At 38.0% G+C, this 23,824-nt stretch overlaps 7 protein-coding genes across 16 annotated transcripts; 2 read left to right on the forward strand and 5 right to left on the reverse strand.

Moving 5' to 3' along the window:
* Window positions 1-211: 211 nt before the first annotated feature.
* LOC147940493 (uncharacterized) lies at window positions 212-2,570 on the reverse strand. Its single transcript, XM_087461321.1, has 4 exons — window positions 2,365-2,570; window positions 1,599-2,273; window positions 1,488-1,504; window positions 212-858 (listed from the first exon to the last, which is right to left on the reverse strand). The coding sequence occupies exons 1-4, from the start codon at window positions 2,442-2,444 to the stop codon at window positions 233-235; spliced, it is 1,398 nt and encodes a 465-aa protein (XP_087317447.1). The 5' UTR covers window positions 2,445-2,570; the 3' UTR covers window positions 212-232.
* A 711-nt stretch (window positions 2,571-3,281) lies between these two features.
* On the reverse strand, window positions 3,282-5,075 carry LOC109126000 (pentatricopeptide repeat-containing protein At5g08510). The gene is made up of 2 exons (XM_087462853.1): window positions 4,104-5,075; window positions 3,282-4,002 (listed from the first exon to the last, which is right to left on the reverse strand). The coding sequence occupies exons 1-2, from the start codon at window positions 5,028-5,030 to the stop codon at window positions 3,412-3,414; spliced, it is 1,518 nt and encodes a 505-aa protein (XP_087318979.1). The 5' UTR covers window positions 5,031-5,075; the 3' UTR covers window positions 3,282-3,411.
* Window positions 5,076-6,871: 1,796 nt separating this feature from the next.
* On the forward strand, window positions 6,872-7,415 carry LOC147940494 (defensin-like protein 109). The gene is made up of 2 exons (XM_087463009.1): window positions 6,872-7,047; window positions 7,149-7,415. Exons 1-2 carry the CDS (start codon window positions 6,888-6,890, stop codon window positions 7,295-7,297), a joined length of 309 nt encoding a protein of 102 aa, XP_087319135.1. The 5' UTR covers window positions 6,872-6,887; the 3' UTR covers window positions 7,298-7,415.
* Window positions 7,370-11,088, reverse strand: LOC104708234 (uncharacterized). 2 transcript variants are annotated; one of them, XM_087463007.1, is made up of 12 exons: window positions 10,748-11,088; window positions 10,254-10,400; window positions 10,029-10,143; window positions 9,828-9,922; window positions 9,612-9,724; window positions 9,453-9,490; window positions 8,899-9,134; window positions 8,640-8,733; window positions 8,370-8,560; window positions 8,029-8,248; window positions 7,770-7,937; window positions 7,370-7,644 (listed from the first exon to the last, which is right to left on the reverse strand). In XM_087463007.1, exons 1-12 carry the CDS (start codon window positions 10,961-10,963, stop codon window positions 7,499-7,501), a joined length of 1,779 nt encoding a protein of 592 aa, XP_087319133.1. In that variant the 5' UTR covers window positions 10,964-11,088; the 3' UTR covers window positions 7,370-7,498. The 2 variants fall into 2 exon arrangements, with proteins under 2 accessions (XP_087319133.1, XP_087319134.1); XM_087463008.1 differs by having other exon boundaries at window positions 9,612-9,715; window positions 10,748-11,082.
* A 118-nt stretch (window positions 11,089-11,206) lies between these two features.
* LOC104709872 (putative pentatricopeptide repeat-containing protein At5g08490) lies at window positions 11,207-16,078 on the forward strand. Of its 5 annotated transcripts, none has more exons than XM_087462860.1 (4): window positions 11,207-14,702; window positions 14,818-14,942; window positions 15,381-15,636; window positions 15,772-16,078. In XM_087462860.1, exon 1 carries the CDS (start codon window positions 11,500-11,502, stop codon window positions 14,047-14,049), a length of 2,550 nt encoding a protein of 849 aa, XP_087318986.1. In that variant the 5' UTR covers window positions 11,207-11,499; the 3' UTR covers window positions 14,050-14,702; window positions 14,818-14,942; window positions 15,381-15,636; window positions 15,772-16,078. The 5 variants fall into 5 exon arrangements, with proteins under 5 accessions (XP_087318986.1, XP_087318985.1, XP_087318984.1 ...); XM_087462858.1 differs by having other exon boundaries at window positions 11,213-14,736; XM_087462859.1 differs by having other exon boundaries at window positions 15,381-16,078.
* On the reverse strand, window positions 14,042-14,824 carry LOC104709873 (VQ motif-containing protein 31-like). Its single transcript, XM_087462862.1, has 2 exons — window positions 14,476-14,824; window positions 14,042-14,382 (listed from the first exon to the last, which is right to left on the reverse strand). Exons 1-2 carry the CDS (start codon window positions 14,807-14,809, stop codon window positions 14,207-14,209), a joined length of 510 nt encoding a protein of 169 aa, XP_087318988.1. The 5' UTR covers window positions 14,810-14,824; the 3' UTR covers window positions 14,042-14,206.
* A 298-nt stretch (window positions 16,079-16,376) lies between the features above and the next one.
* Window positions 16,377-23,727, reverse strand: LOC104708237 (peroxisomal ATPase PEX1). 5 transcript variants are annotated; one of them, XM_087462854.1, is made up of 17 exons: window positions 23,456-23,727; window positions 23,140-23,313; window positions 22,777-22,872; window positions 22,105-22,590; window positions 21,004-21,756; window positions 20,458-20,549; window positions 20,055-20,128; window positions 19,730-19,952; window positions 19,302-19,395; window positions 19,051-19,205; window positions 18,644-18,868; window positions 18,094-18,294; window positions 17,663-17,788; window positions 17,525-17,586; window positions 17,184-17,301; window positions 16,697-16,969; window positions 16,377-16,601 (listed from the first exon to the last, which is right to left on the reverse strand). In XM_087462854.1, the coding sequence occupies exons 4-17, from the start codon at window positions 22,268-22,270 to the stop codon at window positions 16,563-16,565; spliced, it is 2,601 nt and encodes an 866-aa protein (XP_087318980.1). In that variant the 5' UTR covers window positions 22,271-22,590; window positions 22,777-22,872; window positions 23,140-23,313; window positions 23,456-23,727; the 3' UTR covers window positions 16,377-16,562. The 5 variants fall into 5 exon arrangements, with proteins under 5 accessions (XP_087318980.1, XP_010423077.1, XP_087318981.1 ...); XM_010424775.3 differs by having other exon boundaries at window positions 22,773-22,872; window positions 23,456-23,721; XM_087462855.1 differs by having other exon boundaries at window positions 22,105-22,619; window positions 22,773-22,872; window positions 23,456-23,698.
* Window positions 23,728-23,824: the final 97 nt, after the last annotated feature.

The following is a 23,824-nucleotide window of genomic DNA, read 5'->3' on the forward strand; positions in this document are numbered from 1 at the left end:
ACAAGTTCTAATTATTCTAGTGAACGCATCACTAATTGGTTATAGTCATAGTAATCATAAGTTCTTAACCTTAAGTTTAGGATCAACCATTGGACCATGAAAATTCAAATTTTCTCAATGAAGTCAACATTTTTCAAAATTTATAATAAAATATTTTTAAATAACTTTGTTAAAATGAATGGAGATGGTCTAATCCGATAGAAAGAAGCAAGGAGAAACTAAAATGGTAGCTTTAATACTCTTCTTCTTTCAAATGAGGAAAGAGGTCAGAAATAATCTCTTCCCTCCTCACTTTGCGAGCCCATACATCTTCCGTACCTTCATCGTCAAAGAGAGACTTCCACATGTCCAAAATGACAGACTTCATCGCTTCCCTCGCGAACCCATTCGCCTCTGAATTATCCTTGCCACACCTCAACTTCTCCTTAACCTCCTTCAGAGCTTCTTCAACACGAGACGTATACTCTCGGCAATCTGAACCGTTTCCTGTTTCGAGCATAATGACAAGGTTGTGCATATAACTGATTCCAGTACCTAAATCCCCCCAAGTCGACTTCACCAATTCCCATTGAACCGACGACTTATTGCCACCACCGATATGATGATATTCTCCATTCTTATGTAATTTGATATTTCTTGAGTAGACATGATGCATTACACGAAGCAGCCTTTCCCCAGCGGGATTACCAATGTTCCTTTCTAAATCTCCCCACAACATCAAGCAGAACTGTAACACACTCCTAATTTCATCACACAGCAAGAACATCGACTCAACCACACATAGCGAGAGCTCAACTCCTAGTTGCACAACCTCCTCACTAATCCCCTGCTTTGCAAATGCTGCCCTGCCAACTAGGCCTGGGCACTAATACCCGTTACCCGTATTCGACCCGTTACTCGGCTCGTACCCGTCCCGAAAAAAGGTACCCGCAGCTTCAGGGTCGAGTAAAGGGTATTATAATTATATTACTCGTGAGTAAGAGACGAGTATAGGGTATTAGTTTAGTTTTCAATACCCGTCCCGTTACTCGTCCTTTTACCCGTTTTGTTACCCGACCCGTAAATACCCTTTAATATTTTGTATTATTATTAATTTATAAATATATTATAGAGTTAAAGTTAAAGCCTAAGTTCAACTTAGTCCAACTGAAATGATATACACGACGCCCAATTAAATTAATATTTTATTTTTATTTTTTAAGTTTGTAATTTTCTAATTTTGGATCTATATGTTGTATACATTTATGAATTTTTCCTTTTCGGATTTTGGAATATGAAATTATTATTGCGATTATTGACAATTTTTTTTATTGGATATTCATTTTTCCGGATAAGGGTAAAGGATCGAGTATTTAAAGGGTCAACTATTTTTTTCCAGGTACCCGTTTTTCTGGGTACCTGCTATTTATGGGTCGAGTACGAGTAATTTTTTTCTATTACCCGTTAGGATCGGGTCGGGTAAAGGGTATGAGAAAATTCAAGGGTACCCGTCCCGTGTCCAGCCCTAGTGACAACCCAACAACAACAACAAAAAAAGAAGAAGTCAGACTTTGTGTGTAACATGAGTGAGTACTGAGGAAAAGTCTCAAAGGGGCCACAGGTAAAATACTACTGACCCTAGAATGTAAGGAGAAGTAACGGGCAGTGTCGGTATCTCGCAATGGCAGGAATCGCCCAATATAGGCTGAAACAGGTCGCTAGGAATCCTATTCCTCGTCACTTCTGGACTTGATTGGCCAGCTTCTTCGTCGTCAAAGAGAGACTTCCACAGGTCAGAAATGTTAGACGCAACAGTCTCCCTGGCAAAACCATTCAGCTCCGAAACATCTTTTGCGGACGCCAATTTTTCCTCTAGCTTCTTGAGAACTTGTTGCTTGTATTTTTCAACAGCGGAAGATAACAGCCGATCATCGAAAGAGCAATCTTTCTTCCTGAGAAGCAAAACAAGGCGATTCAAAACAATGATCCCGTCGGTAAAATCCTTCCAAGTGGTCTTGACGAATTCCCATTGGACCGAGTTGCCACCATCCGGACAACAAACCGGCGTGTTCTTGGGTTTGATGTCCTTTGAGTAGACATAGTGAAAAACGCGAAGCAGCCTTTCTGACACAGGATCGGAGGGAGGTAATGTATATCTCCACAGCTTAAAGCAGAACCACAACATGGTGTGAATGTCATCACAGAGCAAGAACATGGATTCAGCTACAGAGACTGAGAGCTCAACTCCTAGTCGTACAAGCTCCTCTCTAATGTGCTCTTTCCCAGAGGACGTCCTACAAAAACAAGAAGTCAGCTGTTTTCAAGCTAGCTAGGCAAACAAACTCTCAAAAGGGAAGGGACAAGAGAGTAGCATCTATCACTGACCCCGTGGCGTATGGATAGTATGTGAACGATGATGGAGGGATGCGACGCATAACACCATATGTCGTCGGTTTGGGTTCCATCTCTCTCTGAAAAGGCTTTCCAATAATCAAAACCCTTAGAGAGAAAACAATTCACTCACAATTAGAATCCAATGCAAGTTAGTTATCGAAAATTTGTCAAGATAAGACGTGTAAAAACGCAATATATATATATTGATGGAAATCAAATCGAAGAAACCCTGCAACAAGATCGTATCTATCATCATCATCAAAACAAACAAACACGATAATTCCCCGACTTAGAGAAAAGAAGAAGAACCCTAGACGTAGACGGAGACGGTGATAAGCTAAATCGTAACTAAATCATTCAATTAAAATGAATGAATCGACGTCACAGTAGAGAGTTTCTGTAGATAAATAAATAAAGCTTTCGGAGGTAAGAAGAAAAAGAGAAACGAAGCACAAACCTCGTCGACGTAGACGTAGACGGGAAATTTCAAATCGTTATACTAAGCAAGCTGGGGGATTATTATTTTTTTCCTACTTGTCGGCCAGAGTTTTGGATACGATTTTAGTATTTTACTACTAGTAGACCGGGTAGGGTAACTTATCAGTTAGATAAGTATACCGGAACTTTGATAGTTTTTTACCTTTTTTTAGTTATCCCCGCTTCCGGTTTTGTGTTATGTATTCTTTCTTGTCACAAATGTTTTTTGATGAAGTTTGAGAGCGTTACTATTCGATGGATATAGAGAAAACCAGTGATGGTATCGTCTCAATCTCACCTACACGAATTCCATGTCAGCTTTCTTCAACTATATCGTCTCTCATCTCGTCATGTTCGATCTAAATTGATAGATATACATACAGTTGCGTTTCGGTTTGTTTCAACAACTGGATGATACTGTATACCGAATCTGAACCGAATTTCATTTGATTGAGTATTAAGAATGTGAAAAACACCAAAATCACATATTGTTGTAGTTTCAATAGATCCATTCAGTTCGACATTGATACTGAACAAGTGAACAAAGGAAACATCTGCCTTTCATATGCATAGTTGTTCAAGCTGACTCTTCTCAGGTTTCATTCTCCTGAAAATTTCATCAAGAACCTGATAGATCTCGTAAGATCTTGTGTGTGATTTATCTTCCACAGTAAATCTATGAACTTCAACTCCTACTTCCACAAAATAGCTATAACCAGCAGCCTTTGTCATCGTTTCCTTCTTCATCAACTTCCGCATCCTCAAAACTCCATCCCACTTCTCATTGGCGGCGTATATATTCGACATGATCACACAGTTACCTGGATTTGTTGGTTCAAGCTTGAACAGTGCCTCGCTTGCTATCTCTGCTATCTCAACATTTCCATGGAAACTACAAGCACCCAAAAGGGTTCCCCATACCACAGCATCTGGTTTCATTGGCATTGTTTTGATGAGATCACAGGCTTCTTCCAGCTTCCCAACACGCCCCAAGAGATCGATCATGCATCCGTAGTGCTCTAGCTTTGGCGAAATCTTGTGAACTTCCTCCATGGACTTGAACAATTCTTGCCCCTTCACCACCATCCCACCATGAACACAAGCTAGCAACAACCCAACAAATGTCACTGCGTCTGGTTTTTCTCCTTCTCGCTAAAGTACCAATAGAAAATCATAAGTGTTAGAACTTTAAAGAACAGAGGAATCAATATGCTTTTTTTGAACTGAAGAAGAAACAAAACAGAAATGCTCACCAACATGTGGGCATAAAGTTCAAGAGCTTCGTCGTGTTTCCCGTGAGTAGCTAGACTACCGATCATGGAGTTCCAGGAGCACAAATTTCTCTGGTTCCCAATTTCATCTAATAAACGTTTGGCTACATCAATCATTCCACATTTTGAGTACATATCTAGAAGAGCATTACACACGTAAATGTTATCAAAGAACCCGTTCTCTCTAGCATAGCCTTCTAACCTTCTGCCAATCTCCAATTCCCCTAGGTTGGAACAAGCAGGGAGAACACTAGCTACAGTAAAATGGTTTGGTTTCACGGATTTGTCTTTCTCCATACACAAAAACATCGACAAAGCTTCAGAGTAATCCCCGTTCTGAGAAAACCCAGAAATTACGGTGGTCCACGAGGTAACGTTCTTACTAGGCATGGAATCAAACAACTCCATCGCCGCCTTCGTATCACCATGTCTTTGGTAACCCGTGATCATTGCATTCCAGACCGGTACATCTCGGCTAGACATTTCGTCGAACACTCTGCGTGCACAACACAATGCTCCTAGCTTCGAATAGGAAGTGATTAGAGCAGTGCAGCAGAACGAATCAGATTCAAACCCGGATTTGAAAAACTGCGAATGAAGCAACCGTAAAGGTCGAGCAGACGAAAACGAAGCAGAAGCTGCGAAGATGAAATTGAAAGAGTGGTGATTTGGTCGGAGACCATTGTGGGAGAGGAGATTATAGAGGACGATAGATTTGTGGGGATGGCCATGAACAGAGTAAGCTTGAATTAGCTTGTTGTAGAGGAAGAGACAAGGGTTTCGATGAAGATCAAAGAGCTTTCGGGCATAAACAAGGTTTGGAATCAGAAGCAGTCGTTGTAAGAGATCTCTGGTTTCGTCTACTCCTGTTCTGATGCACTGCGCGTGGAGCTGCTTGATCTGATTCATTCCCCCACTCGTCCACTTTTCTCAAGCGCTACTAATGCGTTATATAAGAAACGGTGACGTTTGTTAGCAATTTAATTATGTATATGGGCTCAATCGTCGTTAGTTGCATTGAAGAAAGGTTGAAGATTACGGCCCATATAAGTCACCGACCCACTAACGGCGTCGTATTGAATGATCTTGCAAAAACAGAAAATGCAAATATCTGCCAACAAGTTTATAAATTTTACATAAAATTTTGTTTTTATATATATAAGAAAATATTTATGATATATTGTAAAATGAATACTATATAATATATCCTCATTAATTTAGAATTTCTAAAACTCTGTGGAATACATTTATGGAATGTTATTTAGTCGTAGATTTTTAATAGTGGATACTAAGAGTCTAAGAGATATCCCATGCAATATAGCAAAAGAGGGCAGAGTCAACATTTTTTCCTATAGCTATAATATAATAATAATAATTATTGTTATATTTTTTTGAAAAGTTATTTGGTTTGAGAGAGTATCTATTTTTAATATTGCAATTGTAGAGGACGATTGATTCGTGGGGATGGCCATGAACAGAGTAAGCTTGAATTAGCTTGTTGTAGAGGAAGAGACAAGGGTTTCGATGAAGATCAAAGAGCCTTCGGGCATAAATAAGGTTTGGAATCAGAAGCAATCGTTGTAAGAGATCTCTGGTTTCGTCTACTCCTGTTCTGATGCACTGCGCGTGGAGCTGCTTGATCTGATTCATTCCCACGCGTCCATTTTTTCCACGCGCTACTACTGCGTTATATAGAAACGGTGACGTTTGTTAGTATTTAATTATGTATATGGGCTCAATCGTCGTCTAGTTGCATTGCAGAAAGATTGAAGACTACGGCCCATATAAGTTACCAACCAACTAACGACGTCGTATTGAATGACCTTGGAAAAAACAGAAAATGCAAATATCTGTCAAAAAGTTTATAAATTTTACATAAAAATTTGTTTTTTTATATATAAGAAAATATTTATGATATATTGTAAAATGAATACTATATAATATATCCCCATTAATTTAGAATTTATAAAACTCGGTTGAATACATTTATGGAATGTTATTTAGTCATAAATTATTAATAATAGATATTAGAAGATATCCTGTGTCCGTGCAATATAGCAAATGAGCACAGAGTCGACATTTTTTCCTATAGCTATAATATAATAATAATAATTATTGTTATATTTTTTTGAAAAGTTATTTTGTTTGAAAGAGTATCTATTTTTAATATTGCAATTGTGTGGTAAATATATATATATATATATATATATATATATATATATATTTTTACATAGTAATTATATATTTTAGAATATTATAGTATTTTAATTTGATTCAAAATAATTTGTAAATAAAATAAAAGGAAGATAATATTATAAACATAATTTAAAATCTTAACAAAATCTTCCAAATATAGTTATGAAAAATAATTATGTTGTATATATAGATATAAAATCTTAGTTTTTAAATCCTGATTGGTTTACAATTTTTTAAAATTAGTTAGTAATTTTCTTCCATAACTAATTAGTGAGAGAAAGTAATTTAAAAAAAACAAATAATTATTTCAAAGATTTTATTAGTCTTATATTTAAATTACATATTTACCCTTACTGAAAAATTAAACATTTGCCTTAAAACCAATGGCATGACAATGTAATTTTTTTACACTTGATTTGTTTTATATTTGTACTTATGAATTAATATAGTAGGGGATATCTGGCAATTTAGGGATATGATTTGACTATAATCTATTGTTATGCAAAGTTTATATTCTCAATAAATTCTCTAGAAAACATATGTGTATATATATATACTTGTCTACTGCGAATGAATAATATCATCGATCTACGTTACATTTACGTAGAGTATCAGAGCAGGTTTAAAAAAACAATGGACTTCATTAAGAAAATAGTGGTAGTATTTGCTTTCACCATTATGTTGGGCATCTGTACTGTTCATTGCCGTCCAAGTTTCAAAACCATTCCTTGTAAGATTCTGTTTTTTTTTTTTTTTTTTTGGGTAATTGCTTACATGTTTCTTTTAGTGCTTCGCTATCGACGTTTGATATACTATACCTTTTTGATTTAGTGTTTGAAGAAAAATATAGATTTTCTCAGTGTTTCGACACAGCACCATGTATGGAAGGGATGATGAAATGCATTGAGTTCTGTAGCTCAATGGGGACTGCGGATGGACAATGTAATAATGAAAACCTCTGTTGCTGCACATATGAATAAGAATAAGTATGTAAGGTAGTCTCGGACTGCAGATGCGTCTTGTATTGCGAGAATGATCTTTTCCATGATACATTTTTCTTTTCTTTTAATCCTAAATAAAATTCCTTTTCGGTATAAATAGCATTTAACAAAACTTTCTAGAACAGAAAAAAACAAAAAAAAGCTCAAAATTGTTTAGAAAGAACAAAAGCACAAAGCTGATTAGTTTGTTTTCTTGTCATCTTCTTGGTCAGTGATAGTCTTTGTATCCACAGACTCTTCTTCACCTCCAAAACCAAACTCGTTGACACGAGTTTTGTCCACAGGATAAACCCATCTCTGGTACAAGTATATCAAGAATATCACATCTGCAACAACAACAACACCAAAATTACATCATCATCATTCTTTTTTTTTTTTTTTTTTTGTGAATTCTAAAATTATCTTAGAGACTTGAATAAACAAACTCAGGGAAATATGGATTCGTATTTACCATCTCGGAAGACAGAAAGGCGATGCAGCATTGGCATTTTGATGACAAAAGCAAAGAGATCGTCGATGATTGTGTTGAGGAACTTGTATGTCATTTGCCTCCATGGTAAATGTGCTACTGACTTCAGCTTATAGTTGATGAACAATTGAGGACACATCATAATGAAACCTGCAAACACATAACAGATGGATCTCAACTCAATAGAATCAACTACAAGAGAGCTTTGAACTGGTCAAAGAGAATTTTTAAGGCTTTTTACCAAACATGTAGACGCAGCTCGTTAGTGAAGATAGGATCCATGAGTACCAACTCTTGTGGCGTTCATAGGCGAGTGAATATACGGAGAACCCCGCGACAAGGAGGAGGAGCACATAGGATAAGAATTTAATGGCTATATCGTCATACTCCTTGGTTTTGTTGCTTGCATAGGATTCACGGTCGTGGAACCTCAATCTTGGAATCATTCCACTTCGATCAACCTGGAAAATTTATATGTTTGTCAGGGTATATATACGCAAGGCAAAAATCAGATTGAAAGTATCACTGGCTGTTATTTTTAATGATGTTACACATGCACAAAAATACTGGACTTAGTGGTACCTCAATTCGCATGGCTTTTCCTATTTTCCAGAACTCGATGCAGACACCAACTCCAGAACTAGCCAATATCATCCATGAAGTGTCGTTGTCAAGCAGGTAGAGGAAGATGATGAACTGACAGATAAAGTTCAGCACAACAGACTTCGCAGACAGTCCTTCCATAGATTTGTTCTTGTTCCAAAACTGGATATCTGCAAGCAAAGCAACAGAGTATCAGATAGCTAAGTTTATGAAGCATTTTAGAAAAGCAGGTGTTCTTTTGGTGTTTACCATTTTTGAATGCGAGGAAGTCAAATACAGAATGAAGCATCGAAACAAACATTGTGACGCCTAACAGATAGGGATTTCCTTCCAAAAACACCCTCTGCGAAATTAACCTTAAAAAATTAATCACCGTAGTTCATTAACAGAAAACAATCACTCACATCTCTCTACTACTTTCGGGTATCATAGTTAGAGTAGTTAGATGCACATCTTAGTATATGCAATATGGCAATGAAGCAAGCTGAACATAAAAGACCAGAATTACCTTTAGTTCGTCAGATTCACCATCAAGCATGCTTCCATAGCTACGGTGAATCTGGAAAGACTGATCAATCTGCTCAAACAGCTGCCACTTTGTCATGCTTATGGGGCTTACTTCCAGATTAAGCGGTAGCTCTGAGACTGTCTCATTGATTATAATCAACTTATCCCTTAGCAGCCAAAACTCATTGAAGACAACAGTAGGGTAGTAGTTTACAGTACTAGGTTCCACCAGTAAGTCTGCCAATTAAGTTAAGTAAAGGAAAGAGAAAATATGGACCATCACACCTATAGCAGAGCGAAAAGACATCCTCATATATTTTCGATTCCAGCTAGTGATGTGTGGCACTAGTTCCAAAAACCCAGAAACTCAAGCTTTAGTTCTTGAGTATTTGGAATTTTCAAACAAGTTTAAACAAACTAATGTTATAAATGGCATGGAAGATGATGCACATGCTACTATGTTAGTGTCTTCAATTGTTAGAGAAGGATGTGTATAGAGAGTTGTCAAAAACTCAAATAATAACAAGCACATCATCCGTACAAATAGAAGGATACAAGGAGCAATGTTTGGTGGTACACCATGCTCTGGATAGCTGTAAGGAAACTGAAATAGTTAGCAAACGTTTTATGAGATTCATTGTTAAAACTGAACCCAAAAGAAAAGGAAGCATGCTCCAATATTCATCTACCAATTATCAGTTTTATCTAACTTACCGAGTAAAATCATCGACTAGGTTAATTGTGACATTTGGTTTCCAGTGGGATACCCATTCCACAGGGCCTTCATCCTTGAGATCCGAGTCCTTACCATTAACCTCCTGCGATGTCTGCTTTGTGTTAGTACATAAGCATGTGTGCCATCACAGGCCAAACAATATCATAAAAACATTGAAAAAAAGTTCTGTATCAAAAAGTTTCATAGAGACACACCTCAACTTCCGCATTAGATTCATCAGTGTCTTTCGGATTTCCCAGCAGACTCTTCTTCTTATCCGCTTTACGCTTTGGCAAGTAAGTCGCAACAGCTGAAACAGAGAAACGAGTTGTCCAACTTATCGAATACATAATCTACCAACCAAAAACAACTGTCAAATAAAAAGGTTGTTTGTGTATGAAAAAGGGAGGTCTTACGGTGTGTCCTGCCAAAACAGTTAAGAGGTTGGTATTCCGGATCGCTGGGATCTACAGGATAACCAGATCGAGCAAAGAAGACATGAGCATAGAGACTTCCATTATTCTTCAGTGCCTGTAACAACAGAACAGACATCGTAAGTCAATGGAGCCTATATATTATTAATCTAGAAAGAATCACATCAAGAAACCCAAATACCTATATCAGTTGAACAATGAAATTACCTCGGATGGATGATACGTCGTTAACAAGGTCCTAGTGCTCTCTGGCTTCCACACAGCATAAGGTATGTTTGTCTCGTGCCAAATAAGAGCACCTTCATTCCCAAAGTCATTGAATTTCTCATGCTCCGAAAGATAAAACCACATATCCTGAAACATGATTCATAAATCATAACCAAACAACAAATCAGTGATCAGAAAAACCCTGACACCAATCTGTCTCCAAGAATCATGTTCCAGAACCAAACCGGTGTTATAAAAAAACCCACTGATTAATTACAGTAAAGTATCTGAAACACATATCCTGGTGAAGTTAAATTCGGAGGGGAAAACCCTAAACCACCCAGAAGGGGAAAAAAAGCTCTGACAAGAACAAACTCTGTGATTCGAACCCAAAAGTAACGTTTTTAAAATTCAGACCAGAGAAACGAAATCAAATTGCAGAAACTAAAACTAATCGCAAGTAATCACCAGTAATTTAAACAAGAAAAAATTACCATGGGCTCTCCCCTATGAAAGAGATTGGACATAAGGTGAGAAGGCTTAGAAGGATCCGCAAGTTTTTGTTTAGGGGAAAAGAACTTTGAAGCAAAGTAGCAGAACATGGCGATTCTAATGATTCCTGTAATACTCTGCCCAAACCCACCAGCTTGTCGTTGCTGTTGCGGCTCGCCATCAACCACAGCCGCCGTTTCACCTACAGGTGGCGCCATATTGGTCAAAGATGCTTTCGTCGTCAGTGCCGATTCAAGCTGAGAGATGATGTAACTTTATCGTATCAGAGATGTGTAAAGCAGAGCCGACGAGGGCTTATATATATTTATGGAGTTATGTTTTTTTTTTTCATTCTAATTAATTCGAATAATAATAGGAATGGTAAATTTGCATTCAAGGACTTAACTAATTTAATTTATTAATTTTAACCCTTTATTTTTAATTGGATTAAAATAGTCCACGTATTTATAATTCCAGTTCACTCAGAAAAATACTCTCGCTTGCTTTTTTATGTGGAGAACTGGAGATGGAGACTGAGCGACATCTTCGTTGATAAATAAGAAACATTGATGAAGATTCTGGTTTTTCAATTTCTCTGTGTCTGTCACATATGGAAAACGCTTATATCTATAGTGTTACAAAAGTTGGAAGGAAACTGTTCTTGCATATCAGGTGTTTGTGAAAATGTCTGATCCGAATTCTCTAGCGTGGGTTTTGTTAATAAACGGGCGTTGCTGTGATATTTAAGGGGAAGATGGAGATTTTGCGGCAATTTGTTCAAAAATTCAGACTTTTGTCTGGTTTTGGAACTGATCACAAGGTTTTTTCGGATGTTATCAAAGTTTGCGCTTCAGTGTCTGAGGTCATATCAGGGAGGGCTCTGCACGGTTGCGTGACCAAGCTTGGTCATATGGACTGCACTGTGGTTTCGAAGTCAGTTCTAAACATGTATGCGAAATGCAGGAGGATGGATGATTGCCAGAAGATGTTTAGGCAAATGAACAGTGTTGATCCTGTTGTTTGGAACATTGTTCTGACAGGACTTTCGGATTCTTGTGCTCATGAGACGATGAGGTTTTTCAAAGCCATACACTTTGCTGACGAGCCTAAGCCCAGCTCTGTTACCTTTGCGATAGTTCTTCCTGTGTGTGTTCGCCTTGGGGATTCATACAATGGGAAGAGTATGCATTCTTATATTATCAAAACTGGTTTCGAAAAAGATACACTTGTGGGGAATGCGCTGGTTTCCATGTATGCCAAATGCGGGCTTATCTTCCCTGATGCTTATACTGCGTTTGATGGTATATCTGACAAAGATGTTGTCTCTTGGAATGCGATTATTGCTGGGTTTTCTGAGAACAAGATGATGGCCCATGCATTTAGATTGTTTTGTCTAATGCTGAAGGAACCTACGGAGCCTAACTATGCAACTATTGCAAATATTTTGCCAGTTTGCGCTTCTATGGACAAGGACATTGCCTATCAAAGTGGAAGGCAGATTCACAGTTATGTTGTGCACAGGTCTTGGTTACAAACCCATGTTTTTGTATGCAATTCTCTTGTGAGTTTCTATTTGAGAGTCGGAAGAATGGAAGAAGCAGCTTCATTGTTTACAAAGATGGGTTCCAAAGATCTTGTTTCATGGAACGTTGTCATAGCCGGTTATGCATCAAATTGTGAGTGGTTTAAAGCCTTGCAGTTATTTCAAAAATTGGTGCATAAGGGGGATGTTTCTCCTGATTCGGTAACTATTGTAAGCATCCTTCCTGTCTGCGCGCAGTTAAGTGACTTGACCTTTGGCAAAGAGATACATAACTATATTTTGCGCCGTTCTTACCTTTTGGAGGATACATCAGTTGGGAATGCTCTCATTAGTTTCTATGCAAGATTTGGTGACACGAGTGCAGCATATTGGGCCTTTTCACTGATATCCACGAAGGATATAATATCTTGGAATACTATACTTGATGCCTTCGCTGACAGTCCTAGGCATTTTCGGTTTTTGAACCTCTTACACCACTTGTTTCATGAAGCAATAACTCTTGACTCTATTACTGTTTTAAGCCTAGTCAAATTCTGCACAAATGTAGAGGGAGTTGGTAAGGTAAAAGAAGTTCATGGGTACTCACTTAAGGCCGGTCTTTTACATGATGAAGAGGAACCCAAGCTTGGCAATGCGTTGCTTGATGCATATGCCAAATGTGGTAATGTAGAGTACGCCCATAAGATCTTTCAGGGTTTGTCAGAGAGGAGAACTTTGGTTACCTATAACTCGATGTTATCAGGATATGTTAATAGTGGAAGTCATGATGATGCTCATATGCTGTTCAGTGAGATGTCTACAACTGATCTCACCACTTGGAGTTTGATGATTCGTATCTATGCTGAAAGTTGTTGCCCTAATGAAGCCATAGGCGTTTTCCGTGAGATACAAGTTCGAGGGATGAGGCCTAACACTGTGACTATCATGAATCTCCTCCCTGTTTGTGCACAGGTAGCCTCTCTGCATCTAGTAAGACAATGTCATGGATATATTATTAGAGGCGGACTTGGTGATATCCGCCTGAAGGGGACTCTACTAGATGTATATGCTAAATGTGGCAGCTTGAAGCATGCATATTCTGTTTTCCAATCAGATGCTCATAGAGATCTGGTTATGTTCACTGCTATGGTAGCTGGGTATGCTGTACATGGTAGGGGTAAGGAAGCACTTATGATCTACTCTCATATGATTGACTCGAACATTAAGCCCGATCATGTTTTCATAACAACTCTGTTGACTGCATGCTGTCATGCGGGGTTAATACAGGATGGATTGCAAATATATGACTCAATAAGGACGGTTCACAGTATGATTCCTACAATGGAACAATATGCTTGTGCAGTAGATCTACTTGCTCGAGGGGGTCAACTTGATGATGCATATTCTTTTGTCACACAGATGCCAGTTGAACCTAATGCAAGTATATGGGGAACACTGTTAAGGGCATGTACAACCTATAACAGGATGGATCTGGGGTACTCAGTTGCAAATCATCTTTTGCAAGCTGATTCTGACGATACTGGGAACCACGTTCTAATTTCGAACATGTTTGCTACAGATGCTAAATGGGAAGGCGTGATGGAGTTGAGAAACCTAATGAAGAAAAAGGAAATGAAAAAGCCAGCAGGATGTAGCTGGCTAGAAGAGGATGGGCAAAGGAATGTATTTGTGTCTGGAGATTGTTCTCACCCTCATAGAGACAGTATTTTCGACTTAGTGAATGCTTTATATCTTCAGATGAAGGAGCCTGTGGTGTTTTAATCGATGAAAATCATAAAACATTGCAAAGCTAGATCATGATGGTGTACACAAGGACATTGCACATAGATTACAGAGACAATTCTTGAGTGAGAACGCTACATGTACATAATCTTTGGGAATGTAGGCAGAAATCAAGCTTATGATTAATCTGCCAGGTTTATGGTTTGCCACTTGAATTGGGAGAAGTTAAAGGAAACAAAGGAAGCAGTTCTGGTTCTGTATACCCTGGTTTAGACCTTGGCGATGGATGCAAGTAAAAGCGTCTTTCTTTAATGGCTTTCTCCTCTTCTTCAATGTTTGTTGTACAACTATCTGGTTCGGCTTTCTCCCCTTCTACCAAGGACAAGTTAGAGAACAATGAAGAAGGGGTGCCCACTGGACTTGTTAAAAGGTTGGTATTACCAGATTTAGATGATGGTGTCGTACCAGTGGGCTTAAAGCTTAGAGGAGGTTTGACAATTTCAAGCTTTGGCCTCATGCATTGCCTTCTCTCGTGGAGCTTTGAAGTTGGCTTCTTTTGTATGACGGTTTTTATCACTGTTGCTTCTGGTGGCGCTACTGCAGAGTTGTTCTCTGATGGACCTGTCAATCGCTGCACAATTTCTCTGAAAGTGTTGGTGTCGGTTTGGACAAATGTAGTGACAGGCTTGCAGGTAGCAACGTTCTGACTCCCTTTGTTATTCATATGTAAGTTTTTCTCTGACAAAACAGGCTTTGAATTCCACCTATTTTGGCCTCTGACCTGCGACAATGCGACCATTTATGCAGTTAGTCAGAAGACGTAAAATATTCAAACATGAAAAGTGACTTCGGAGAATGTAGTCCCATCTAAAGAACCAATAAACATCAGATTCATGCAAGGAGTTCAGAAATGAGAGTGGTGGGATTGGAAGGTAAAAATACTCAGAAGTTTTCTCTAAATCCGGTATCAGTTATCTTTCTTATAGACTTCCATTGTCATAATTTTTCGAAAACAAGCAACGCCAAACATTAATAGCTTACATATAGATACAAAAGAAGAGGCAGTCGTGTACTCAAACCTTAGCATTTTAAAAAGACCACTATATTCTTATATTATGGGGAAAAAAACAATAAAAAATTGGCTTTTCCTGAATTTGCTTTGACTTGGTGTATACTCAAAAATCTATATCAAAGTTTGGTGCTATTACTAATTGTAGGAATGACAATGAACAGAGCTTTTCATGTACTAAATCTGACTTCTCCATCATCATCTTTACGGTGGTTACTTGTTCATATGATGAGAGAACTGTTGATAGCCAAAGCTAAACTTGTGGGTTTCTGTTTAATGCAACCCTACACATGAATTACAGAGAATGAAGAACAGGACGAAAGACATACCTGAAGAGCAAGCCGAGGCAGCAAGTGAAGGTGAATTTGAATGCGAATGCTGTAGTTTTTGAAGAAATAGGAACATAAAACAGAAGGAGGAAATAATAGAAAGAGAGAGATAGAAAGAAGATATAAAGACTGTTGTTGGTCTAATGGTCACAGCTCAGAACTTGTTCATATACCAGAAAAGAGAAGAAAATGAAGAGGGAGGAAAATCAGGAGAAGAATAAGGGAGAAGTAAAAGACTCTTTTATCCTTTTTGTTCTTAACCGTTTTTGGGTTTGGTGTTTTTGTCACATTTGTTTTTTTTGTTTGGTCAAACATCAAAAATGACATATTTTGTGATGAGTTAATTTCATTCTTGTCGTGAAGGAATGGAGAAAGGAAGTTAAAGAAGGAAGAAATGCATGCCGTTTCGGTTAAGGAGATAGGGAGAGAGAGACGTCACAGCAACCTCTCTTTTCTCTCTCTCTGCCATTTTTATAAACCAAACCAAACTCTGTTTTGTTTTCTGCTTTTTTTTTTTGGTTTTTATGTTTAGCTGTAATGTGACGATGATATATTAACTGAACTCATGACAGTTTCTTAACTGCCGAAACTTGCTCTGTTCGTCTCCTGTAACTGTAAGATATTCTTGTTGACTCTTTTCAAGGTTCTTGCCATAACAACATTTTAATCACTGGCGTTGTCAAAGATAGGTGGCAACAATCTTTACCTTCTCATTTTTTTCCCTTATTTTTTGGATAATTGTTTTTGTTTCATGATTAAAACTGACTGTCCTGTATACATTATTACATTTTCTTTCATAAACTAGAAATAAAGAAATTTTTATTGAAATTTTGGAGTATTTTATTTATGTTTTCTTAAATTAAAAAAAAAAAATCACAGCTTTTAACAATTCCAGATTTAAACAAACGAATCTTATCAGTAGTTACAGATTTAGTTCGTTTTGAAAAGTCTGTTTATGGTCGTTTGGATTTTGTAGAACTTACCCTACAAAGAGGCCAACAAATTATGGCTCTCTTAACGATCTTTATTTAAAATCTCTTTAACCATTTTGACTATAATGCTTATCAGTGGGCATATATATCATAAAGCAAATTTTACATCATGATGTGATTTCTACAATGTAACCATTTTTTTGGTCTTTGCAATCCCTTTGATTATGCCAAGGTTGCTCTTTTGCCCTTTGATTCCCTTGACTACAAGCAAAATAAGATTTTGATCTTGTTAGTAATCAACTACTGGGTTTGTATAAAAGGGAAGAGGAATTAGAGAGGAGAGGAGAGAGAGATACCGATTTTCTTGAATCCAGAAACTGGCTATATATGTCATAGAGCTTTTGCTTCTCGGTTTCGGAAACCGATGGCTTAGTTTTTGAAGCGATCGACTTCAGAAGAGGATCGGTTATTATTGGCGTAGTTCCGGTTTCGGGTTTATCTTCTCTGTTCAGAAACTCGTGAACAGCTGCAAGCTGGGCATCTGAGAGAAGAGCTTGAAGATCAGCTCCACTGAAGCCTTCAGTCATCAAAGCTATAGGTTCTAAGTCAATATCATCAGCCATCGGAAGCTGCAGAAATGCGGAAAGATATTTGGTCATTTCAATTTGTAATATTGTAAAGATAGCTCTAATTTACATATTTTCAAGGGAGACCATAAAATGATTGTCAGAATCCGATGGAAATGGTGTAGTCATATAGTATTCAATGGTTGTTCAGATATGTAACATACATACTTTACATGAAGATTGAGGGGGAAAAAATGATGTAACTGGGAGTACTAACCTTTCTCGAAAGAACTGTAAGAATCTCTAATCGTTCTGGTGGGGAAGGAAAGTCGCACATAAGCAAACGATCAAGCCGACCAGGCCTTAGGAGCGCAGGATCAAGTAAATCTGGTCTACTGTTTATGGTAAAACCATTATAAAGTCATAATCCATCCTTTGTATGTAATGAGAAATCATAAATTGAGGACTGAGAACAGGCTTCAACATTGATAGCTCATATAATATATTAAATTTATTATTAACCATTAACTCAGAAGAATCCACCGTTTGCTGTAGATTTTATGAATCCATCGAACACTGAATATGATATGTAATATAGACTTATTCTGGTGTAAATACCTCGTTGCAGCAAAAACAAAGACCCCGGTCAGAACTTCAACTCCATCCAGTTCTGTCAGAAACTACGCAAAAGGAAAATATCACATGAGATGTTTGAACTTCTTGTGAATCAAATATGCAGACTTTGAAGTAACTTACTTGATTAACAACTCGATCAGTTACACCGGTGTTGTCATGTCCTCTCTTCGGAGCAATGGAATCGAATTCATCGAAAAAGAGTATGCACGGTGCTGCTGCTGCTGCTTTTGAAAATATATCACGGACCTGAGAGAAGTGTGTTTATCAGAGATGTGGAAACATTAGCTTTTTAGGAAAGAGACTAACAAAAAAAAAAAAAAAACAGTTACAAAAGAACTAAGCTGTCTGTAAACTTTTCTCTAGAAACACTTTCCCACTGAAGTTTCTTTACAATTCTATTGTTCAATACAAGGTTAAGACTAAGCAAGAAACTCAGAAGATTCAAAATATATTCAACACTATAGATAAAGCATGCGCCACTAAAGAACTGAAAAGCATAATAATCATCTCAAAAGGTTCTTGAAGATGGAAAAAAAAAGTATCATTCTTACCGCTTGTTCAGATGCACCAATGTATTTGTTTAACAGCTCAGGCCCCTTCACCGATATAAACCGTAGGGAACACGCGGCAGCAGCTGCACCAACAATGTGAGTCTTCCCACAACCAGGTGGGCCATACAAGAGAACATTCGATCTCAAACGCAGAGGAGATTTTGCAAAGATTTTCGGATATTTTGATGGCAACTCAATCATCTGGACATTGCAAAGCAAATAAATTGCATAACCAAAACTATATCTCTATTTAAGAACTGGTTCAAACTGTAGTTGTTAGCATAAGTAGTAGCATTACATTATATTGACCATTATTTCCGTCAGATTAACCAAGATAATTCAACTTATATCAGCTCAAGGTCTTATAGAAATATTGTTTCCCATTGAACAAGACCTAAGTGCAGTAAAAGAACATCCAACGATACAAGCAAAAGCCAGCAGACAAAGATGCAGGTAATAGATGCTTCCTGGTTGCAGTTATAATAGGCTAACACTATTTAGATCAATGAGGGCAGCAAAGGAAGATATTGCAATCAGCATGCTTATATACCTCTTTGATAGCATTTTTAATATCAGTCACACCTCCCACATCTTCCCACCCCAAACGACCACCCTCAGACGCAGATTTTGTGATGTCACGCATGGCAACAGGCACAAATTCATGCATAGCTCGAGTAAAGTCTTCTTTGACCAAAGAATATTTGGATAGATTATTTGATTCACAAGGTAGATGCCGGCCAATGGCAGCATGAACAGCTCTATCAACCAATATTTCCTGGAAAAAAGGAATCCAAAAAGAGCACACTGTAAATGGACGGACAGAACGATAATCAAATCAAAACGAAATAGCAAGCTTGAACAAAAATATTTATATAACATGAAACATCACAGATACTATATCTTTTCTGGTCGTCGCACAACGACAAATTTTAAAAGCATATAGAAAACTCTAAATACCAAGTCATACGCATCATATCCTTCACATTTAGCAGCTAAGTCAAGCAATATGTCTTCTGAACATTCTAAAAGGCGTTTCTGTATCTCGTGCTTCAGTATGGCCCCACGTTCTGAGGTAGCAGGAGCAGCCAGTTGCACATGGAAGTCAAACCTTCCTGCAAATATCATATGAATAATTCACATGAACTGATTCTGGTAGAAATAATATATGTTAAAACAGGTAGAGGTAGTGATATATAACAAGTTTGTACCTGATGAGCTCAATGTCTGTGGAATTTGTTCCAGAGACTGGACAGAAGCAACAAATGCAAGTGGACCAATTCCACAAGAAAAATTCCTGTATTCCTGTTGGGTGAACAAAAATATATCTGGTTAACAAAACGTGAGTCAGATTTATAATATATCATCTAGAGGAATGAGTCTCTAAAGGCATTTCTTGGAAAAGAGTGCGTTCAAGAAGTTCCAAGAACAACCAATTAATGTTGTATGCCATACTTAGAAAGGTGAAAGCAGTTATCCAAACTATCAAGAGAAGTGATGTTTGTCTTCGCATGGAGGAAGTCTTGCGTTCAGATAATTAAATTCACCACACTTCTTAAAGCTACTCGTGATGCATACGTGGATGTAATACTTGAGAACAGTGAAACTGTTGGACATTATATCTTTCAAAAGTCCGTACCCCATAATCATCCATAACATCTGTTAGGAATTTCGTAAGCATCGTAATCCCAACCGAAGCGTGTGTTCCCTCGGTATCTGAAGAGGATGAGATAATGCTATCAAGATCATCCAAAATGATGACAGATGGTGCATGTTCCAAACCCTCAGCTATTACACCAGAAAGGACTTGATGGATGTGTTGAACCTTCTCCAAGGCAAGTGCAGAACAAGATACCAGAATCCTGCACCAAGAAATCAATACTTAGACCACATCTGACCAGAATTAATCTCTTGAACATAAATGAAGTTGGTAGACAAACATAACCCAAACCAAGACCACTCACACATGTGCCAACAAGTCTTTCTGTTCTTCGAAGTACTTTGCAGCAGCTCTCGCCAATATTGTCTTTCCTGAACCCTATCAACCAGAAGCTTAAATAAGTAAACAACCCGGTTCTTTTTTTATATTTTAGTAAACAACCAGATTGTTTCAACCCGTAGGCAAAATGGGAATTAAGAAACGACTGCAAGCCAGGGAAACAATGTTTTAAGATTTTACGGACGAACAAATCTAAAGATAAACATTCGGATACTCATGCCTGGCCAAAGGGATAGCGTTTGAATGGGTAAGGTACTAACATTGCGAGAAAAGGAATCAACTGGGAATTTAAACCCAAAGGCCAAAATAAAAAGAACTAAATTCATATTTGACGGATACCAAATGGAACAACTAAATTGAGAACTCACAGGAGGTCCATATATGAGAATATGTCCAGGTGATGGAATACTGAACTTGCTAAACCACATTGCGGCTGCAGGAGACAACAACACGGTCATCCCTGCATAATAGCAATTTTGGCTTTAGAAACAGATCCAGTCATAAACATTCTCCAGATGCAATAAAAGACGCAGGATAAAATCAACCATATACGAAGATTATTTAAAAAATTAGATTATCGAGCAATTTTTCAGTTGAGGTCAACAATTAATTCAAAGACATTTCATATGGAACTATAACACATGCTATAACAAAAGCTAATACAGAATGAAACCAAAAGTTTAAGCTAAATTATGTTAAAAGAAATTAAGCAGGAGCTATGTCTGTCTTACTTTTTCGAATTGTGCCAGGGTAAATATATCTTATCAGGTGACCCTTTAGCCAAACAACACTTATAGCCTTATACGTGACTAATTTATTTAATATTTATATGCAACCACAGATATATATGATTATGCGCGCGTCATCATGTTTTTAAGATTCAAGCAAGATGAAGCTAAGAAAGTGAAACCTACGCTTGATAACATCCAACACAATTGGGCCCATCCACGTCAAGGAAGATATATCCGGGGAAACACCTTTATTAAAGTGTGTTTCTTTAGGAGACGTCGTCAAATATATCGGGTCACCAAGACTCATCTTCGCAAGCACTGGCTCAATATGCACCACATTGTCCCTCTTCTCACTTCTATCCAGGCTAAGCTCATACACAGCGAATTTATCACCAAGTGAAGACTCATCAGAGACCGTCATGACGTACAAAATTTCTAAAGGAGCGTTTTTATCATTCTTCCCACTTTCCCAACAATCATTAACAGAAGACTGCCTATCTCTTGATTTATAAGATTCGAGCCCTCTTACTTCTAAATGGAAAAATGTTTCTCTTCCTACAATTAACGAACTAACATCAACTCCTGTGACTGACGCAATAGCATCAAGCTGTGCCAATGACCACAGGCGAGTAAGGCATTCCAATCCTTTTTTATTCTTAACTTGATAGGCATTATCTTGGTTTCCTCTGTCATGCAAACCCTCAGATAAAAGAGCTGTAACAACCTTATCGTGCCCAGACCAGTCAACAACGTCCATATAGGTGCTCAAGCCAGATGGTGGATGACTGCCTTTTCTACTAGAATTATGATTACCAAGAATATTTGTACCTCTATCCAGCACCTTTTCCTTTTCAGAAATCTTGAAGACGCAAGGAGAAAGTGAAAAAGCAGGAATTTCTTTGTCTACTTTTACATTGCATCCCCTTAAGTAAACCCCTGCAACAAATGATAACTCTTTCTCAGAAAATTATGTTTCTGTGATAACAAAGCTCAATTGAGAATGGAAAAGTGCACAAGGATGCTTTTTACAATTGTTGGATTCACCTGCACGATAACTGAAAAATATCTTACAAGTTTGTTTTCTGATAGTCACAGCATTAAAAGCAAAAACAAAAATTCTAGTGTCGCATATTGTTAATAACCAGTCAATTTAACGTCAGGTCAATCTTTCCGTACATTTTAATGACCTAGCTGAACAGGTGGATAAAAATTTTACACTAGCATCAAAATTTTGGACGTACATAAAACAAAAGCATCTGTATGTTTAAGCAAAATCTTACTCACATGAGTGTAGGCCTGCTCCTAGATAGAGACGAAGAGACTCGGGCATCATTAGATGTCCTAGAGCAGCTAAATCTGAATAGACAAGACGAAGAATCGCTTGACGGGGCTCTTTCTTTGCGCTTGGAGTGCCATTTTCGGCCACCTTTGAAGCTTCACTGTCTTTCATATTTAAGGCTTCATCCTTTTTTGCACTACCTTTCAAAGGTATTCTAGGGGATACAGAAATCAACTGAAGAGATTCTAGAGAGTATTTCGTGGCAGTATCTGGATGAATATAGGCAATGGAAGTGAGAGCTACCCTTAGCTCAAATCCTTTGACATCAGCTTCATGAAAGGCTGATTTATCAGTATCTTGTACACGTAATAGAACCTTCAGATTGTTACACTCTTTATCTGGAGCAACAGCATCAGAACTCTTTTTTGCATTGAGGTTTCTGTCACGTCTCTTTGGAGCCACAGCCACTTCAGTTCCTGGCACAAGTTGTACTGAAAACGAGCCACCAGTCAAGACATTTCTGTCAGTAATAAAATTGTAATGAATGTAAGCATAAGATCATGGTATTACCCGCCCTTTTCCTACCCAAGGGAAGATATGTAATAAGGAGAAGAAACTTTAAAAGTATAGACAACGATAATACAACCAAGGTGCGGAATAAAGATGGTCTTACCCACCCCTTTTGATGGAAATGTTGAAACCACGGAAAATCTTATCACAGTTCGGTCATGCAACCACAAAGGGAATTTCATGGTCTCGTGTAGTATCCTCACCTAAAACACATGGTTCGAAAGTTACTCAGCAGAGCATTTTTCTAACTGAATATGCCATCGCCACAAACTATCGAATCTTGTACGAAGCAAGAAGATATAGGTAAGCAGAGAAACAAGACAACGATGCTACAATTCCAAATCAACTAGAAAAGCTAGACATTTACTTGTAGGTAAAATCAAAATCTTTTGAATTGATGATAAGAATAGAAGAATAATTGAAGAGTTAAGTATACAATATCTAGAGAGAGAAAAAAAAGAAAACCTAACCTGACTAAGTATAGCTGCTTCGGCAAGTTCAGCATTGAGCTCAAGAACTTCCCAGTCATCTTCAGTATCTGGTTCCACTGTTACTAAAGTAGCCTTGGGCACATTGGGAAGAACACGAACTTGAACAACTGTACCATCCGGCAACGATATGCTTTCCGCGAACACTCGAGCGACCTTATTGACATAAACAAAATTCAAAACAGGGGAAAATGAAAAGAGTACCATACCTCCAAAACCGAAGTATAATACTGGGTTTGACTAAGCGAAATCAAATCTAGAGAGAGGGAGAGAGAGGGAGAGAGAGAGAGAGAGAAACCTCGATCGCAGAAGAGGATGAGCTAGAGCCGGACCAAGCTACTGACCAACGGCGGTCACCGGAGCGTAGCTCAACAGGGAGAAGCGGAGGAAGAGGGGAGGAGCTAGTGGATTGAAGCGCATGGAGTAGCTGACGTGGTAATGAGACGAAACAGTCTACGCCGGCGACGGTACGAACCACCGCTTCCGTTTCCATCGCGCCGGTGAGAATTATTTGCCGATTTCGAGACTGGTACGGTTTTCCAAGCTTATCATCTTCTTTGTCGAATTGCTAGCCTTGTCTTGGGCTTCAGTGCGTTATATTTGGGCTTTCTAATTTCCTAATTGGGCCTTTTAAATTTTAGTTTTTGACCTAATGTTTTTTTTTTCT

This window comes from Camelina sativa, chromosome 8, assembly GCF_030686135.1.
Source record: "Camelina sativa cultivar CO46 ecotype springtype chromosome 8, ASM3068613v1".
NCBI lineage: Eukaryota > Viridiplantae > Streptophyta > Magnoliopsida > Brassicales > Brassicaceae > Camelina > Camelina sativa.

What these genes read in the sequence shown, in the direction of transcription:
- LOC147940493 (XM_087461321.1), bottom strand. Translation starts at nt 2,444, where the DNA reads ATGGAACCCAAACCGACGACATATGGTGTTATGCGTCGCATCCCTCCA. An exon ending in TACTATCCATACGCCACGGG is followed by an intron (nt 2,274 to 2,364) that starts GTCAGTGATAGA and finishes TTGTTTTTGTAG; the next exon opens with GACGTCCTCTGGGAAAGAGC.
- LOC109126000 (XM_087462853.1), bottom strand. Translation starts at nt 5,030, where the DNA reads ATGAATCAGATCAAGCAGCTCCACGCGCAGTGCATCAGAACAGGAGTA. An exon ending in AACTTTATGCCCACATGTTG is followed by an intron (nt 4,003 to 4,103) that starts GTGAGCATTTCT and finishes TTGGTACTTTAG; the next exon opens with CGAGAAGGAGAAAAACCAGA.
- LOC147940494 (XM_087463009.1), top strand. Translation starts at nt 6,888, where the DNA reads ATGAATAATATCATCGATCTACGTTACATTTACGTAGAGTATCAGAGC. An exon ending in AAGTTTCAAAACCATTCCTT is followed by an intron (nt 7,048 to 7,148) that starts GTAAGATTCTGT and finishes TTTTTGATTTAG; the next exon opens with TGTTTGAAGAAAAATATAGA.
- LOC104708234 (XM_087463007.1), bottom strand. Translation starts at nt 10,963, where the DNA reads ATGGCGCCACCTGTAGGTGAAACGGCGGCTGTGGTTGATGGCGAGCCG. An exon ending in CGACGTATCATCCATCCGAG is followed by an intron (nt 10,144 to 10,253) that starts GTAATTTCATTG and finishes CTGTTGTTACAG; the next exon opens with GCACTGAAGAATAATGGAAG. An exon ending in AATCTAATGCGGAAGTTGAG is followed by an intron (nt 9,725 to 9,827) that starts GTGTGTCTCTAT and finishes AACACAAAGCAG; the next exon opens with ACATCGCAGGAGGTTAATGG.
- LOC104709872 (XM_087462859.1), top strand. Translation starts at nt 11,500, where the DNA reads ATGGAGATTTTGCGGCAATTTGTTCAAAAATTCAGACTTTTGTCTGGT.
- LOC104709873 (XM_087462862.1), bottom strand. Translation starts at nt 14,809, where the DNA reads ATGGTCGCATTGTCGCAGGTCAGAGGCCAAAATAGGTGGAATTCAAAG. An exon ending in TCTAAGCTTTAAGCCCACTG is followed by an intron (nt 14,383 to 14,475) that starts GTACGACACCAT and finishes TGTCCTTGGTAG; the next exon opens with AAGGGGAGAAAGCCGAACCA.
- LOC104708237 (XM_010424775.3), bottom strand. Translation starts at nt 23,650, where the DNA reads ATGGAAACGGAAGCGGTGGTTCGTACCGTCGCCGGCGTAGACTGTTTC. An exon ending in TTACAGTTCTTTCGAGAAAG is followed by an intron (nt 16,970 to 17,183) that starts GTTAGTACTCCC and finishes GCATTTCTGCAG; the next exon opens with CTTCCGATGGCTGATGATAT. An exon ending in TTCTGGATTCAAGAAAATCG is followed by an intron (nt 16,602 to 16,696) that starts GTATCTCTCTCT and finishes TTTTGCTTGTAG; the next exon opens with TCAAGGGAATCAAAGGGCAA.